Source organism: Polyergus mexicanus, unplaced genomic scaffold, assembly GCF_030449975.1.
Source record: "Polyergus mexicanus isolate NDT 795.1 unplaced genomic scaffold, iyPolMexi1.0 SCAF_1, whole genome shotgun sequence".
Lineage (NCBI taxonomy): Eukaryota > Metazoa > Arthropoda > Insecta > Hymenoptera > Formicidae > Polyergus > Polyergus mexicanus.
Window position 1 is genome coordinate 2072783 of NW_027223321.1, and position 17490 is coordinate 2090272.

Below are 17490 nucleotides of genomic sequence, written 5' to 3' on the forward strand. Positions count from 1 at the left end.
TTTCCAGACGTAACGCTTGGATCAATTTTGCGATCGTTTCGAAATGAATTAATAAGATGAAATGTTGCGCGTGCGATTGAGAAGGAACAACCATCGCCGGCGATTCGCGTGCTAATGAACCGACTCGATCGCGTTAAGTAAAATCTCGCGTGTCGGACTGGCCAGCCCCCTTGTGTACCGCTGTATGTCGCGTGATACAGGTCCTTTCAAAACGATGCAAATCACTACGCCAGACCATTACCATTGCGGAAATTCAACAATATTATCGCGAGCTGTTTCATTAAGAATTTCTTTCCCGGCCGCTCTTCGTTTTTAATTCCCTGCCCTGACCTCGCGTTATAAAAATTCGACCTGCTGTAATAACTTAATTTTATTTTAGAGCAATTTTTGGAATATTCGCGATAAAATATCGTATCCGAAATAAAGAATAAAGAATTTTTAATTAATCGCGATAAACGATATTAAGATAAACGATTAAACATTAGTTTAATAATCCAAGCTTTATAGTTTTTTCCTCAATTATGTTAGATATGTAGTTCTTCAAGTAATACACGTAACGATATAGTACTTTGACTAGTTATTTCGCACTATCAGTCACATTCGTATTCTCTTTTCACCGCGGGACAGATCACCGGTCATTCCGCTTAATGTACGCGCCGCTACCATAAAAAAAGCCCTTACATTCGCATGACATCGCGCGTAATCGGCCATTCTTACTGTAAATAGGGCCCACTCATATCGGCCCTAGATGCGCGCATAATTCTTTTTAACGCCGTTCACATTTTCGCCGGCAATTTTTCCCTCTTCCGCGTATATACATGCACACACTTACTCGCTGCGAATATACGCGACGCGTATGTATGTAGACGAACGTAGTGTGTGGGCCGTGTGCTTTAATTGCCACACCCCTTTCGACCCCATATTTCACCGTGTGTGTCAGCGGGCTTGATATTTCCCCGTGGTAAACACGCACAGTCCCACCGGAGGTCCACCGTTCTCTCTCGTCAGGGTCGGATTAAGATCGGGGGCGCTAATATTTTCGTACGAGAAATTTTATTTTAATGTTACACTTTATATATATATATATATATATACCAGTAGAGAGAGAAGAATGTCATGCGTGCTCTTTTATTCTTCCAACCGAGCTGGAAGCCGAGTTAACGCGTATAGTATTACCTCTTTTTACGAGCTAAAGCTGATAAGAGCGCTTTTACAACCGTCCGTCCTCCCGTTTGTTCGCAGTCTGTGTTAATGCGGAAATTAAAGATTATATTCTTGGAAAACGGTAATTATCTGTTTGCACCGCCATTAGTGTTAATCACAAATGATAATTCGCGATCGTCCTCGCAGAGACGCCTTGGATCCGCCCCTGTAATGCGTGCGCCACGACTCTTTGTAGCCGCAACAATATGCACGCTGAAAACATATGCGCTCGCGTGCACTTTGCGATGCAACTCGTGCGTGTTTCTGAGGGGTGGTCTGCCGATAAACGTGGCCGTTAACGAGTTTTAAATCTTCCTTCTTTCTGCTCTCCGGCAAGGAGTCCTGTTTCTTTCGCTCTATATTCTTTTTTGTTATAATTCTTCTTTGATTTTAAATAGATCTTAAGAAAATTGCAATTTGCGACTTATCAACACGCTCTAATCAAAAAAATTGTTATGGTTCTTCATTAAAAATATTCCGTATAATTCTGTATACTAATAAAAAAAGAGACGATATTGGGGGAAAAAAAATTTGTGCCGTAGAGAACGGATGGTATAAATATTTCATCATATTTGAAATGTTATTGGCTTAGTTAGCGGCCGACGTTTTGTCATGGCAGAAAGTTCGGCCATAAGCGAAATTTACTATTCAAATTCGGTCGACTCGCCGCATTAGGGTGAATGTCTGCCCGACTATGCAACATGGCGTGACAAGCACGAGAATAGAACCGCATCGGGTTTTACGAGATCGCGTGATCACCGCCAGCAAACATCCTACCTACCATGAATTTCATCGGTGCACGCCCGCCTTTATTTTATCCGATTTTCAACTCTGATTCCCACCGACCCTCCCACACTATTCCGTATTGTATCTCAGAAAAAGCGTACAGAAAATGCATCTTCCATCTTGGTGCGCTCGCGAGGGGGTGGAAAAGAGATTTTACGCTCGCATAAATATTTTGTTTTACTGCCGTACGTTCGACTAGTATAATCCACCGTAAATCGTATCAAGTATGATGTTAAGCAGAGTATAAACATGTTGCGCGTTTTCTAAATTATTACCATAATTCGGGGTGAAATGCTACCGACACTGTAATTTACGGTCGGCGGGATGAAACAAACGCGTTTGGGATAATAAGTGTAAAACATTCGTATAATCGCTTGTTTCTATATTTTCTTACACTTTCAGTAAATATCGTGTGTCTCGTTTTATTTATTCTTACGAGAATAAGAGGAAGATGTGTGCAGGTGAATATTTTAACAAAAAATCTAAACGTCCGTACTTTGACTTTTACCGGCGAGGCAAATTTTCTCGCAACGTTCTAATTTTACTGCAACACGCTCTATTAATACGGTCGCGTATCGCGAGAATATAGTGGAGGCGCGGGCATGGCCGGTTTCGGCAACGTTATGGAAATTCCAACGTGTGCATTGCTAAATATATCTGCCCGACACACCGACGACGACGGTCGCGCGGCTGCGTTTCTGCGGTTCGAGAAACAACTCGCCGAGAGCCTCGACAGTTGCATAATCGAATTTATGCCTGCGGTTGATTCGTATCGGAGAGAACAGCATGGATCCTAATTTTATAACTCGATATCCCAAGTCTCTTTCTCTCTTTCTCTCTAGACTGAATCAACGTCATCTCGCAATTCGAAAATAGAAAGAGATATTGTGCGGAATGTCTCCGAGAAATATGTAAATGAGAAAGAAGCACCGACAATTTTGGGACACGTCTTTGAAATAATCGAGAATGCGACGATTAATATTGTCAATTGCATTTTCTGTATCAAAATATATCGGATTGTCATCAGCAAGTATTATCAACTTTGAGACGTAGAGCATTTTAGAAATTAAAGGAAATCAGTCTGCGCGAAGGGTGAGGGGAGGGGGGGAATGCGACTCGCTACGGCTTTTCCATCCAATTCAGCGTTCCGTTCGTTCCTCGCATCTTCTCTCTCTCTCTCTCTCTCTTCTTTCTCTTTCTCTCCGTTTCTCTTTCCCTCTTTCTCTGTCGTATGCAACATTCGACGGGGTTGATCCACCCCACGAGTCTCGTGCGAAGAAAGGAACGAAGAGGAAGAGAGGCCATCGGTGGATCGAGAAAGAAGAACGAAGGGAGAGAGGAGTGGGATCGTCGGCGGAGTGGAATCCATTTCGAAATTGCAAGCCACCCTGTTCGATCCCCTTTCTCCACTGACTCCTCTCGTATCCCGACACCCTCCCGTAGCCTTTTCCCAGTTCCTTCCCTCAGGAAAAGCTATTCCCCCCCCCCCTCTGCTCTGCTCACCCTCTCGTCTCACTTTCTCTCTCTTTCTCTCATTCTCTGGTCCTCTCCCTTTTCGCGAGGCAGCGTGCTCGCCTCGAATACTGATATCCAGCAAAGTCCTTTTTCCCTTAAACCGAGCAGCCACCAGGAATAATACATTATACGTACGCGTCCTTCGTCTCTCACTTCTTCCCTCGCTTCTTCGTCGCTCGATCCTTCCTTTCACGCTCTAGTCACAGTACTTTTTTTCGCATCTTTTGCTCATTTTAGTCCTTTGCCTATCGTCGTGCCGACGAATTCGCAGTATATTCAAATTTATCTCGAAACAATTCCATATTTTTAATTGATTATATTTTACAAAGAATATCTCAAATTCTCCTTTTACACGATTAACGGAAAGTAAACTTGGAGCGCCCTGTCTTGTTTCAGGCTTGTAACGAATTCACCACTCACGTAATGAACCTGTTGAGGGAGCAGAGTCGCACCAGGCCGATCACGCCAAAGGAAATCGAAAGGATGGTTCAAATTATTCACAAGAAGTTCTCCAGCATTCAGATGCAGCTCAAACAGTCTACCTGCGAAGCCGTAATGATTTTGAGGAGTCGATTCTTGGACGCCAGGTTTGTGTCGAAACAATAAGAGATGTATGAAATATTTGCGGTTTTTTCAACAGCAATCGCGTTATGTCATTTTGGAAAACAAGAAAGGGAAAAAAGGGGGAAATGGGGAAATTTATCGATATTCACAGAGACACGGATTTACACAGCGCAATTAAAATAAAATATAATACGCGCGTGTGTAATTTGTGTTACAGACGTAAGAGAAGAAATTTCAGTAAACAGGCGTCTGAAATTCTAAACGAATACTTCTACTCCCATCTCAGTAATCCCTACCCAAGCGAAGAGGCTAAGGAGGAGCTTGCACGAAAATGTGGAATTACCGTGAGCCAGGTATCGTCCGTTCCCTTTTCTTGCACTTACTAGAGCTTTTGTAATTTGTCATATACTGCGTCGCTATTTGTGTTTTTTTTTTTTATATTCTTAAAGTAATTTCAAAATGAAATTTTGTTCTTTAAAAGAAAGAGAATAAGAATGTCTTATATGCTGAGTAAAATATTTATAAATTTTTTGACGAGAAAGGCTCAAATATATCGCGAGCGGACGTCTTTACACGTGAAAACTTTTAGGCAAATCGGAGCTGAATGCGTATCTTCGTTTGCTCTTAGGTATCCAATTGGTTCGGAAATAAGAGGATACGCTATAAGAAAAACATCGGTAAAGCGCAGGAGGAGGCAAACTTGTACGCAGCCAAGAAGGCAGCTGGTAAGTCCCGATTTTCGCTAAGCGAGTGTTTTTCTATGAGTTTGTTTCATTTAAATTATGAGAAAAAATCCGTAAGAAATCCTGTAAAAAAGAACTGCGCGAAATGGCCTCTTAAAATATTGAAATCCAAATGTCTCCATGATCGAAAAGTAACGTTTTATATTATTGACGAAAAACAAAAATGATAGAAAGAAATACGCGAATGACGATTCATAAAATATTTTACGAAATGTTTTACATTGCTATTTACATCTTTTCGATTTCTGAATGCTCTCTCGTGCTTATTGCTCCTTTGGTCGAGCCTTGTCGAGGAAAAACACAGTGAAGTAAAAGTCGGAAGATATAAATTGAAATAATTAATAGATAAATCGTACCCACATACTTCTCTCGTCTTTTTCACGCGTTAGACTTGGAACCAAGATGGAGGAAGTCTCATCACTGTAAATCATTAGGTGAGTTATAGCTTATTGTTCGGCGCGGCAGTAACGTTATTATTGCGGTCGTTGATGAATCATCGACGGAAAATAAATCTAGCGATATTGATGTGTTCTTTGGCATGTAATACTTATATATTTAAAATATCTTTGAATATCTTTGAAACGGGATTTATCTCTAGCGGGTTATGAAATTATCTCGAATCGTAATAATATAGATAAAGTTGACGCAGCATGTTCACTATGTGTTCTTTGTATCTTTCGAAAAATTCAAGTTTTTAAAAATGCCAGACGGTAGCAGCAGACGGAGCGTAGATAAGACTATAAGAAATTTTCTCATTACATCCTCCGCTGAGATAGACGCACTCACGTCTCATGTTCTCGCTCGCTACCTACTTTCATCTCCCACTTCCAGCCTCGGAGAGGCGACCTTTCTCCCTTGCCATCGTGAAAATTGTAGAAAAAAATTCCCGGTCCCACTTTGAAATTCCACGGATTCGCGTCACCCACCCTGGTCGTCGCAATTACGCACGCTTCGCCTAACTACCGAGGCATCTCACTTTATTTTGGAGACGCCGGCGTGAGATATTTTTAACTCACCAATTATACGAGATAGGAGGGAAAGAGGGGAGAAACGAACGGGGGAGAACACGAGCCAGGGTGGACGAGAGAGGGTACGTGGGATGAGGATAGAGCAGATTCCGAGCTTCTCGCATTTCTTTCAACACTCTCTGCGTTTGTCTTTCCTCGACCACGTTCGCGACGAAACGGCCCGCGGTCCTCTCGTAATTAAAGAAACGGAATTCTAACGACCTCCCTACCCAATCCCGCGTAACAACACTTGTCTCGAATAGCGCGAAGCTTTTACAAGCGTCGGATATTCGGCTTTAGAAACCGGGTTTACGTTTATACAAATCTCAAGTAGAAAAGAATCAGATTTCTAACGAGAAAGAAACCGTACCCTTCAACGAATGGAAATCATTAATGCGTTTGTATATTTATATTCAAGAGCTGTGAATTCTCCAAACCCAATCTTTAACATCGTCGTATTTTAATTATATATTTTCGCGCGATATAATTTAATAATAAAATAATAAATAAGAAAACACCACTAATACACTAACACGTTACCTTTGATCCTTTGATAATAAAAGGAGCATAAGCGCGCGAGACACAGAGAGACAAAATATCGCTGTGGCGCTTAAAAAACGCACCCTCGAATTTTGTATGCACGCGATTGTTTCTACAGCAGCTTTTGCAGGAGCATCGCCATACAGCATGGGCGGTGCCAGCCAGGGCACCCCGACGCCGATGATGTCGCCGGCGCCGCCCGGAGGACCGCAAGACATGGCCGGATACAGCATGGGAATAAACGGCAGTGATTACGGTTCGCAGCCGTACAACGACGGCTCTATGGGATACGACCCGATGCATCAGGTAAATTTCACGTAGATCCTCTTTAGAGCACCCTCTATATTTATACAACCTCCTCTCGTTAGTCGATTCTCGTAGAATTGATTAGTAATTAGTAATGCTTTTTGGAATCCGCGTTTAATAAGCATGAGCTTATCCTAGAAAATCATACGCTTAAGCTGTGGCTCGGAATTTGATCCTCAGAAAAATTTTGATGCGATGAACAATCCTAAAACAAAGAAGGTGAGGTTGAAGTGAAACATTTTTACGATGATCTCTGTTGGATATTCCGAAATCATATCGAGTTTATGTATTTAGGTTTGTGAATTTAATTATGTTATTATGAGCTAAAAAGTTTTATTCATTGTCATAATATTATTTGTATGTCAAATATTTTAGACTAATCAATTTTCTTTTTATATTTTTTTCAGAAACTAGTATCTTATCGACGAATATTTTGAATAATGAATCAGTATATTTTGGAGATTTTATGTTATTGTTTTAAAAGTAGACAAAAACAGAATTCTTTTTTCGCAATATTTTAGTCATATATATATATATATATATATATATATATATATATATATATATATATATATATAAAAATATTTTTATTCATGACTGATTATAGAAAATAAAATTAAACAACGATCAAAGATTTTGTTTCTTTTTCTTTTTTTATTGTGATGTCTAATATCATTGTTTAATGTTCCTTGCATTTGTTTCTGCATTCCTTACGTAAATCTTTCCAGTATTGTAAATCGCAGATCTTATTTCTTGAATGTTTATCTCTTTCCTTTCGCGGAAGCTACGTATAAACGTATGAAATTATTACTAGAGTCCGCTATTCGCTTCTATGCAATTCCAAGCCACGGCATTGCATCCCGATGAATGCATGCGCATCTTACCTTCCGCATACTCACACTTACTACGAGAGAGAAAGAGGAAGAGAAAGAAAAAGAGCGTGAGAATGATATCGCGAGAGAAAAGTGAGAGAGAAAGGATACCGGTGAAGGAATGTGCTTGAGCTTCGGAATGGGTATGATGCCATATACAGGGATTCTTGTCTAAAACAACCCGAATGCATAAAAAAAATTTTATGAACGAAATTTTATGTTTGATTTCGAAAATTATTACGCGATCGAAAAAGTCTTCTTTTCTCCCTTGACTATTTTTCGTATCTTCGCGATTTTTCAGAATTGCTACAATATATTTTCTTTTATTTTTGTAATTGAAAATATTTACGTTTGAGAAAGCCAATTTGCTTAAAGATCAAGATGTACGTAAACTTGAAGATTCATTCCGCGTAATCCCTTTTATTGCCCTGTATATGCGCATGCGTGTATGCGCGATTAGATATGTATGTATGCGTGCGTTGCTGGGTTATATATATACACATATATTAGGTTGAATACGCTGTTGCTGTTGGCCCCCGTGAAGATGGGCGCCGAGAGTCGCGATGCGAAAGATGTGTTGGATCGGGTAGGGGCCGCCTAGAAACTTGCACAGATACAAACACACGCGTACACCAGCCACACAAGCTAGCAGCCGATATAACGCCAGGTTTGCTTAGTATGCATTGGAGTTGCTAAGTCACTTTTTAGGCAGGGCTGGATCTCTCACATATTAATGGAGCTGGTGGATGCGCGTCGTTGCGCTTCTAACGAGTCGCTAGCATTCCCGCGATGCAACGCAACGGAGCGAATTTAGACGAGAGGGAAAATTTTGCGGGGCTCCTCCGGTGTGTCATACCCGATAGTATCAATCTTCCGCAAGTCTGCTTAAATTTATTCCTCCTTTGAATATTCTCTTCGCGTATAAATCGTTATCTTCTTCCTTTCTCATTGGCTTCTTCCACAATTTCGTAAATTCGCTGGAGGCAAGTCTGGATTCGGTCTCCTAATTCACTCCTCTTTCTCGGTTTGTTTAAGTATGTAGGCGTTTTTATTCGTCAAACTTTTTTTTATCTTTCTGTAATTTTTTTCTTAACGAAAAATATGTCTTATCGCAATTGGCAAATTAGTATACGTGTGCTAATTTCCGACGTTGAAATATCTTCTCTTATGATACTTTGTTCTTTTTACGGACGTAGTAAATTTCGCTGACGTACAATTTCAACAATGTCAAGTGGCACACGAGTGACGTTAAATTAAATTTGCGGGTAAACACAACGAGCTGGAGTATTTGGCAAGCCCGGTAGGGGATTCCTGTAGGAATTTCTAGCCGGCGGATCCAATATCTGACATGTCGATACGTTGATCACTCTTGTCGATGTTTCGCTTCGACTACAATTCTATCGCCAAATAAAAGAAAAAGTATCGTCAACATTCGTCCGATAAATTATCTGTCGGGGAAGTTATTTGATTCAAGTTTAGGATTGCAAAAGACCGGAATTGAATGAAATTATTACTAATTGATTGCAATAACGTATTGTTTCTCCAATCTATTTTCTTTTGTCGATAAATATTCGAGATTTTGGAAAATATTTCAAATTTGCGCGTGAAATTGATACTATTTTTAGAGAAACTCGAAAGGAAATTAATTTCGTGGTTCATCCGGATCATCCCGAGACTTTTCCAAGATCGCGTAGAACGGGGTGCCGCTCTCTGCAAAGGTTGAAATGAAGCGACTAAAATGCATGCTCGTAGCTGCGCTGTTCCGCAGTCACTTTTCCATCTTCTGTAGTTTCTCTGCTTCTCTATCGATCTGAAACGGAGCCCGCGCCTTTTTCCGTACTTTCTCGTTAGACGTTAAGTTCCATCAGTTTTATCGTTCGATCGATGCTTTTTCGATTCGGAGAGAAACATAGCACGTAGCGAATTTACGAATCGCAGGAAATTTTCTTTTTAACTAGTTTTACGATAAACCGTCTCCTTCTTCACGGTAAAAGAAAATTCTTTGATTTTTTTAGCCGTACACAAAATTTTTAACTCGTTTCAGCAGAAAGAAGGAAAAACATAAGAAATTTATGATTCTTCGTTAGTTGGTTTCTAAGACATGCTGTGTGTGTTTATCAGAAATATCTTTAGAAAGTATTATTTTTGCTCCACCTAAATTTCTAGTTTCAATTTCGGAAAAGCAAATACACAGAGCGCAACAAATACGTATCGACACATTCCGTTCTTGAGTAAAGTACGACTCTTAAATAATGTCTCTAATTTAATCAGTTGCTTTCAACGAGATCGAAGCGATTTGTGGTCGTACGTCGATCTTGCCGATTTCATCAATTTCAACGTTGCGTCGCGCATATGCGATCGACTCTGACGGCAAAGTTTGCAAGGAATCCTCTTTGACGCTGAGCTGGCACTAACGTTTCCCGTAATCGCATACGTAACAAATGAGCAATCGCTTTGTACACTCTCTTACATGAGCACAAAGAACTTCTCTCACACGCCGGCCGATTGCCTTTTAACATTATGCACCGGACAAAGTAATAATACACTTGTATATTCCATCATTACTATCTTATCACTGCCTCTTTCGTTTTGTCTCCGCCCCCGCTCCTTTCCCCTCTTCTAATCTCGTTCTAATCAGCTGTTGGTTGGTATTTCGAATCTAACAAGTAACAATAAGGAAACATGGAACTGTGTTTGTCGCAAGAGAAGATCGGACCGAACACGCGAACGAATTTGTCGAAGAGAGAATGTTTCTTTTCCTAAACCAGCCGTTTTCGAATTGTCGTCTTTCGCTATTTTGTACTTGCCCTCGCGACGTAAGATATCAAGAGTGACATTTCTCGAGAAGAAAGACGGCGCATTGTCGCAAGCACAGTTCTGGCACGGTCTATGCTATCTTATCTACGTTACCGTCACGATCCATCGGTCGTCTGCTGCGCCGTCTCTTCTACTCTCCATCACCTTTTGACAAGTTCCAGTTCTCGGAAGTCGCGAAATCGCGAACGTTTCTCGCGCCCGAGATGATCCCGGACGAGGCACATTCTCCTCTTGTCGGTCCTTGAGAGAGATTACGTAACGTAAATTTAAACGGGGAATTTCTTAACTAACCGCACATAAAAACGGATTTAATTTTCGAAAATAGAAGATCACAATCGGGCAAATGTCTTGTCAGGACTTAAATTATGATCCGACGTTAGAAACGATCGGACACCCCAATCCGAGATCGAGATCACTCAATGACGTTTTTTCTTGATACAGATGAAACGAAATTCTTAGAAGGCGACAGAGAGTGAGAGAGAGACACCGGATCAGACAGCCATGCAAAAGACAACGCGCAGTCGAAGCTAAGAAAGAGAGAGAGAGAGAGAGAGAGAGAGGGAGGAAAGTGTGACTCGCGCGAGAGACAGAAAGATAGAGAGATAGATGATCGCGAATGAAAGTGAGAGAGAATGAAATCACAATCGGGAAAAATTATGAGACGTGAAATCGGGACTGAGGCCATCTATTACTGATCTCGGCCTCTCGTACTTTTTTATTGTGTTTTGCAGTGACGCGTCAGGCCGATCTAAAACTCTCGCAAACGTATTTAATGAAACTCGCCATAAACTTGATACGAGGCAAGAGAGAGAGAGAGAGAGAGAATAAGAGAGAAACATTTAAAAACCAGAGATAGAAAAAACGCGAGCGCGTGAGAGAAAAAGAGAGAAAGGCGAGCTGAGATTTTTGAGAAAAGCTGACGAAGGCCGCGATCAAGAGGACATCGTCCTTTGTTGCAACAGACGCAATTCTCTTTCCTTAGAATTGTTCTTAAAGCGAGAAAGGAGAAACATTCGAAGAATGGTCATGGATTTCGCGTTGAAAGGAGAAGGAGTGCTTGGAGAAACGTTATTAGAATTCTTCGATTCGCGAGGTGCTCGAGCTTGGTTTTTATCTAATTCATTGATAGTGCAATATATACGTACTCAAGGGGACGCGCGTACCTACGTATTCCAGGGAGGACGCATTCCGAAATTTTTATTTCGAGCCGGGTTTTAAAAGATTGTCGCGCAGAGAAAGAAGATCTCCGCTCGTAGAGAGACCACGAGGAGTAGAATTTATTTTGGAATTCGATAAGCTACATATGTGGGAAAAACGACCGCGTTAAAGAAACGACGGGCACGTTTAAAAATATGCGATTAGTCGCGACGAGTCCCCAAGTGCGGCTGGAAATGTGGACAAATAATCCGACGTAGAAAAATTTGTCAATCTAACGTTGCGATGATTAAATATCGGTAGAATTTTTGCAATTCGGCGAGAGAAAAAATTAAATTTCGGCGTTTTCGAGAAATGTCTATTAAAATTTAATTCGATGCGCGTCCGAGAATGATCTCTTTTGTTAATTTGACATATACCAGTCCACATCCTGAAGAATAATGCATCGACATTGGAAGAATTTGGAAAATACAACGGCAATAGAGGAGAAGATGCGATCACGGGACGTTACAAACACGTTTCTCATGCGGATCGAGCTTTCGGACTCGGAAATTCTTCGGAGTCTTATACCGAGTTAGATGATATGTATCGGTAAAAGCGAAAGACTTTGCGCCCGATGATACGCGGTTATTATTCCCTCCAGAAAAACGTCCTCGCCTTCGAGCTCTTCCCTTAGGATTAGATCTCGCTAAGTGTGCAATAAGATTTTGATATTGGGATTTTGTTTTAAGTTTTAGAAATACGTTAGATAGGCCGTTTCTTACATAGATAGTAAAGATTGGTGGCAGCAAGCGATAAATTAGTTTGATTATTAATTGTTTACACATACACACACGTGCAAAAAGCTCAAACCGATGTCTTTAACACTGCGATTCTTCCATTCTTAGCGGAATTCAAAATTGAGGCCTTGAAATTATTCGAGAATTACCTTCTGTCATCTTTCGGTGTCTGGAAAGACAACAATAAAAAATCACTCCGATCGAGTTACACGAATCTCCCGTTTGCACGTGAATATTTTACAACGCATCTCTGCGCATTGCGTGCAGTTTCGTGTCGCCCTTTACACAGTTTTCGATACTTAATCCTTAGAGACTTATTTAAACGCAGCTCTTCCTACACTACAATTCGTACATACATACATACATACACAATTCACACGTATGATAAGTATATAGGTTGATAGAAGGAAGAGACAAGGCAGCGTTGGAGTATATCCTGTAGTTAGAGAGAGATATTAGGGCGGATAACATTTCGTGACATGCATGACTGCATGTAGAATTTCAAGATACGAGAGCCTTCGAAAAATTTCTATCAATCCTTTTTTTGGAATAGCAACAACTTTCACAAGTTGCAGATTTTGTATGTAGGAAAACTATAATAACTTGTCGAGAATAAAATTTAATGGTTCAGAGGATATCTTGATTATTATAATGCAATTTTCAGAGGCTCGCGTGTCTACTGGTCTTACAAGGTAGTACGTGTGTGCGTCTCTTTATTTGTCTTGTGATTTGAGAGATAATTTGAATAATTGGAGGTGAATACGCGATGGATCGAAAGGGGGTGATAGAGAGGGAGCGAATGGTCAAAATTTCATTGTAGCTCGTTTTGCAGAGTTCAAAATTTCGCGTAGACACAGTAGAATAGACGCCGGTTCGTTGCATTGGCGAATTCGAAAGGATTTTCCGTTTTGATGTTCGCTTTTGCGTTTACCACGCGTGGATGGTGAAAAAATGATGTTCAAACGTCAAAAGTTTCGCGTTCAAGCCAAACTCGAGATTAGCGTTCGAATCCTTTTGTTTCTCGATATGGTAACGAGAGAGGATATTTATCATGTACGCGCAAAAGAAGTAATTAGCAAGATTTTCACATTTTGCTTTCAGTTTGAAAGAACTTGAGCTAAACTATAAAATAAAAATTCAAGTTACAAGATCTCGAGTACAGCTGAGCGTACAATTGACCTGATGAGGCACGTTTCGAATTTTTATTTGCATATTTAAACGATTTATATCTCTCGTTGCCACCGTAGCCAATACAACATGCCGAGCTTCGAGAAAGTTTGGCCTCGCACCCGCAACGCGGGGGAGGACATTCTCTTTGAAGCGAAGCGTGCAAGCGAAGCAAGAGTTTTTCTTTTATCGGGTCAAGGCGAGGCTTAGCGACCAATGACACGCTATTTTGTCGCCATCCTGCAGGGGATAAAGACAGAGGGCTAAAAATCAATTGCAAAACAAAAAACAAACAATCGAAAAAACATGACGCAGGGCAAGGCATTGACTGGGGGGCCAGGCGCGACGGGATGGATGCAACAACGCGAGGCGGTGCCCGAATTTCCGCCACTCCACGATTCAGCGGACTCTGATTCCGACCGGGAAAATGAAAAGCGACCGCGCGTCTAAGACTTGTATGTGTTTGTTTTTTTCCTACTTTTTTCTCCCATCTTTTCTTTACGTCGAGACAGACACGCGCACGCAATATTAGGCGAGAGAGATTGTGCGAACGATGCGTGTAGAGAGGAGCGAGCGAGAAATACATCTCTCGGAAACACACATAATATACAAACACACACGTATATACAATCTCCCTCATCGATACGACAGAAAACACGCATATATACGATAGAAATCGTTTGCTAATGTGTTCCGAATGTGAATAGCTTTCGTTTTCGATTAATTCTTCTCGTTTGGCTGTATAATTGGAAAAAGGGATACGTGCAGATGGATGTGTATCCACATAATAGCCTGTCGAAGAAAACAAGATCTGATAACTTAACTGGCTAGCTGTTGATATATACGTAAACATCCTCGGTGCACTTACAGCATCAAGTAAAAGATCTATCGCAAGACGATGAAGTCGCGTTCGCATCCTCCCCTTCACGTATCCTCGATATCCGGTCTTGCCTTATCGAGCAATTTTAACGAGAATAATAGCAAAGACGTGCGAACGACGAAAGCGTAGGTCAGTGTGACGACACGAATTCGTTTCTCGGACGATAATGGAGGTTGACGTACACGCATCTAGCTAGGGAAAAAGCGTATACGAATCAGACATAAGGCTACAAGCTAACAGAGGCACAGTGTTTCTAAATCTCTTGAATTGAAAGCTGCCGGAAATTTTTAAGCTATTTTTAAATATGACTTGATTCCTTATAAACTTGCAAAATTTTATCGAACAAGAACGATTCTAGTCGATTTAGAAATTCGTTTCATTTTTTATATATTTTTTTTTTTTTTTTTTTTCAGATTATATTCTGTTTAAAATGTGACATTTTAGAAACACTGTGACAAGAGCGAAAGTACATCGTATCTGCAGAACACCTCTGTCATATTTCGAGATCACACGTATACACACACGACTCTTCTCTCCGTGCGACTTTACGTCTTAATGCCTTGTTACTCGTTTTCTCGACATGTTAACTTTATGTAATGCTGGCGAATGTCTCTTATATTGATTTACTATTTAAGCCCCGGACCCTTGTATTTTAAGTTTAGCTTCAAAATCCCGTGCAATGATGATCTGACACACTGCGTTACACCAAGAGGTTCAAACATGCTAAAGGAAATGAAAATTAATCGTCTCATTGCGATTGTGAATAGATCAGTAATAATTTGTTAACGAAAATTACGTTAAGAGATCCATTTTTAATGGAGTTAATTAATTTTATACTTGTATATATATTATATAGCTTATATATACTTCAGAATTAGTATATATAGGTATATTATTCTTTTACGTGTATCTCTGATATAGCGGTAATGTTGAAAAATTCGTCTTGACGTCGTCCGGAGTTTTGAACCTATTGGAGCAACTTTTAAATCGCTCGCATTCTCGATTCCAGGAATGCGAAAATGCTGTCCGCGATTGCGTTAGAAAATTGATGTGCATGACCGTATTTGCGAGCGGACTCGAAAATACGAGCCGCTTTTCGTCTCTCCTTCTCGCCCTCCCTCCCACATTTTTTTTTTTTTTTTTTTTTCCTTCTAATTATGCTATCGAGCACGTAATATCATTAAAATTTGTTTCCTCCGACACTGACTTTTCTTCGTCTTTGTTAATTTCGTTACTCGACACACATCATATATAACACACACATATACAAACATACAGCATCGAATCCGACATTGGCAGCGATTCGAAAAGATAACCGATCAGCTGTCTCCTGATGACATCGACGGACGATCCTCGAGCGCGGCCGATCGATCGGATTCGAGCCACGAAAAACACATGATTGCGCCTGTCTATCCTTAGTTGATCGTACGTACATAGGTACATATGTATTGTGTATACGTATATATATACATGTGTATAAAATATATATATATATATATATATTTTTTTTTTTTTTCTATATACTTTTTTGCGCGTATCTGTATAACTCGCACGTCATTCGACGTGGCGGAAAAGAAGAGATCTGTTGTTATTAACGAATCGAGCAAAGGATTGCGTTTTGAAGAAAAAAAAAAGAAAAAAAAATCCTTCGATCGGACGTGCGCGCGTGAATACGGTCGCTCAAAAATATCTCTCGATAAGTAACAGCATTTTCTCTGGATAAACGAATCAATTTGCTTCGATCGGAATGTTGTTATATTTCGATTACGATCCCTTTTGCTAATCTTTTCGAACGATCTTTGTCATGCTACTGTGAGTTTGCGCGCGCGTACACGGCCGAATGCTGTTTGCTTTCAGGAGCTGTCGCCTTGAAATCCTTAGGAGAAACGCAGGAAGAACGCATACTGACAAATTTAAAAAGAGAGATTGAGAGAGAGTGAGTGAGAAAAGAGAGAGAGAGAGAGAGAGAGAGAGAGAGAGAGAAAACATAAAAAAATACGATAGAGACCGCATTGTTATCGCGATAACGCTCGCGCAATCCGATCACCTCACTATCTGTGATCCGAGGCCCGCCTTTGAACGGCGGGTAATACGAACTAAAAATCGATATTAAGCTATTAAGGTTACATAACGCGCTCGTGTCTGGAGGCACTCGTGTTCTCGCCCCTCAATCCCGCCAGGATTTATCCATCCGACGCTATTCAGATACCGCTCGCTCTTTACGCGTATCTATCTTTACGGAAGCGAGGGGCTCCTCGAATAAAAATTTGGTAACGAGATATATCGAGCGCGTAAAAATTCGAGACTTTGACATTGTACCATTATACTATTCGTATACAACGCGTTTTTTTTTTGTTTGTCTCTTAATTTTTCGTTAATTATATTAATATAGAGAACGTGAACTGCGAAGAGTGAACCCTCCTCTCAGATTTTAATATAGCCGTATGTTGCAAATCTTGCCAGTAGCACTGAATTTTCGTATTTGTCAACTTTTTACGGTACAAAGAGCTGCGTACTCTAAAACGCGTAAAATGCTATAAACTTACGACCTGCGAGAGGATCTTCTTCGTTCCGCATCAATGTTCTCCGATGCAATTTTCTCCAAACGTGCGATTCGTTTTGGCTTCGAAAAATCCACCGACACGAATGCTTCCAGCCATCGACGACAGTGTTCCCTCCCCCCTCCCCCCCTCCTTATCCCTCTGCGATCCATCAGGAGCAAAAAAAAATATATAGCAGAATGGAATGATATACATAAGAAACGCGTTGAGAGAAAAACAAGGTGCGAGAATGAGCGAGAAAGAGAGAGAGACAGAAGCAATGGTCCTGCGACACAACATTAATGTATACGATTTTTCAACACGAAAATATTATATATTGTAGCTATATATATATTATATATATATATATAGAAATATATATAAAAGAGGATAGTATATAGGCAACCATAATGGCATAAGTGCATCATTGTAATGGCGATGGCAATTAGTGTATAACGAAGATTATTATTATTATTATTAATTTTTAGTTTATTCTTAATTATTATTATTGCCATTATTATTATTATTATTATTATTATTATCATTGATATTATGATTATTACTATTATTAGCGGTTCTCGCATTGTGATAATCGCATTGTAATTGTACCATTATG

General features: G+C 40.3%; 1 protein-coding gene across 10 annotated transcripts in view; it reads left to right on the forward strand.

Moving 5' to 3' along the window:
• Window positions 1-16311, forward strand: part of Exd (PBX homeobox extradenticle) — a 45181-nt gene extending 28870 nt beyond the window's left edge. Inside the window, exons 4-10 of one of the 10 annotated variants that reach the window (XM_070315613.1) lie at window positions 3901-4091; window positions 4286-4421; window positions 4697-4793; window positions 5201-5245; window positions 6477-6664; window positions 13770-13909; window positions 16192-16311. In XM_070315613.1, the coding sequence (XP_070171714.1) occupies window positions 3901-4091; window positions 4286-4421; window positions 4697-4793; window positions 5201-5245; window positions 6477-6664; window positions 13770-13904 (792 nt within the window). In that variant the 3' untranslated portion in view covers window positions 13905-13909; window positions 16192-16311. Of the gene's footprint in view, window positions 1-3900; window positions 4092-4285; window positions 4422-4696; window positions 4794-5200; window positions 5246-6476; window positions 6665-10794 lie in introns of all 10 variants that reach the window. The other 9 variants (XM_070315604.1, XM_070315667.1, XM_070315621.1 and 6 more) reach the window with 9 other exon arrangements.
• The last annotated feature ends 1179 nt before the right edge of the window (window positions 16312-17490 follow it).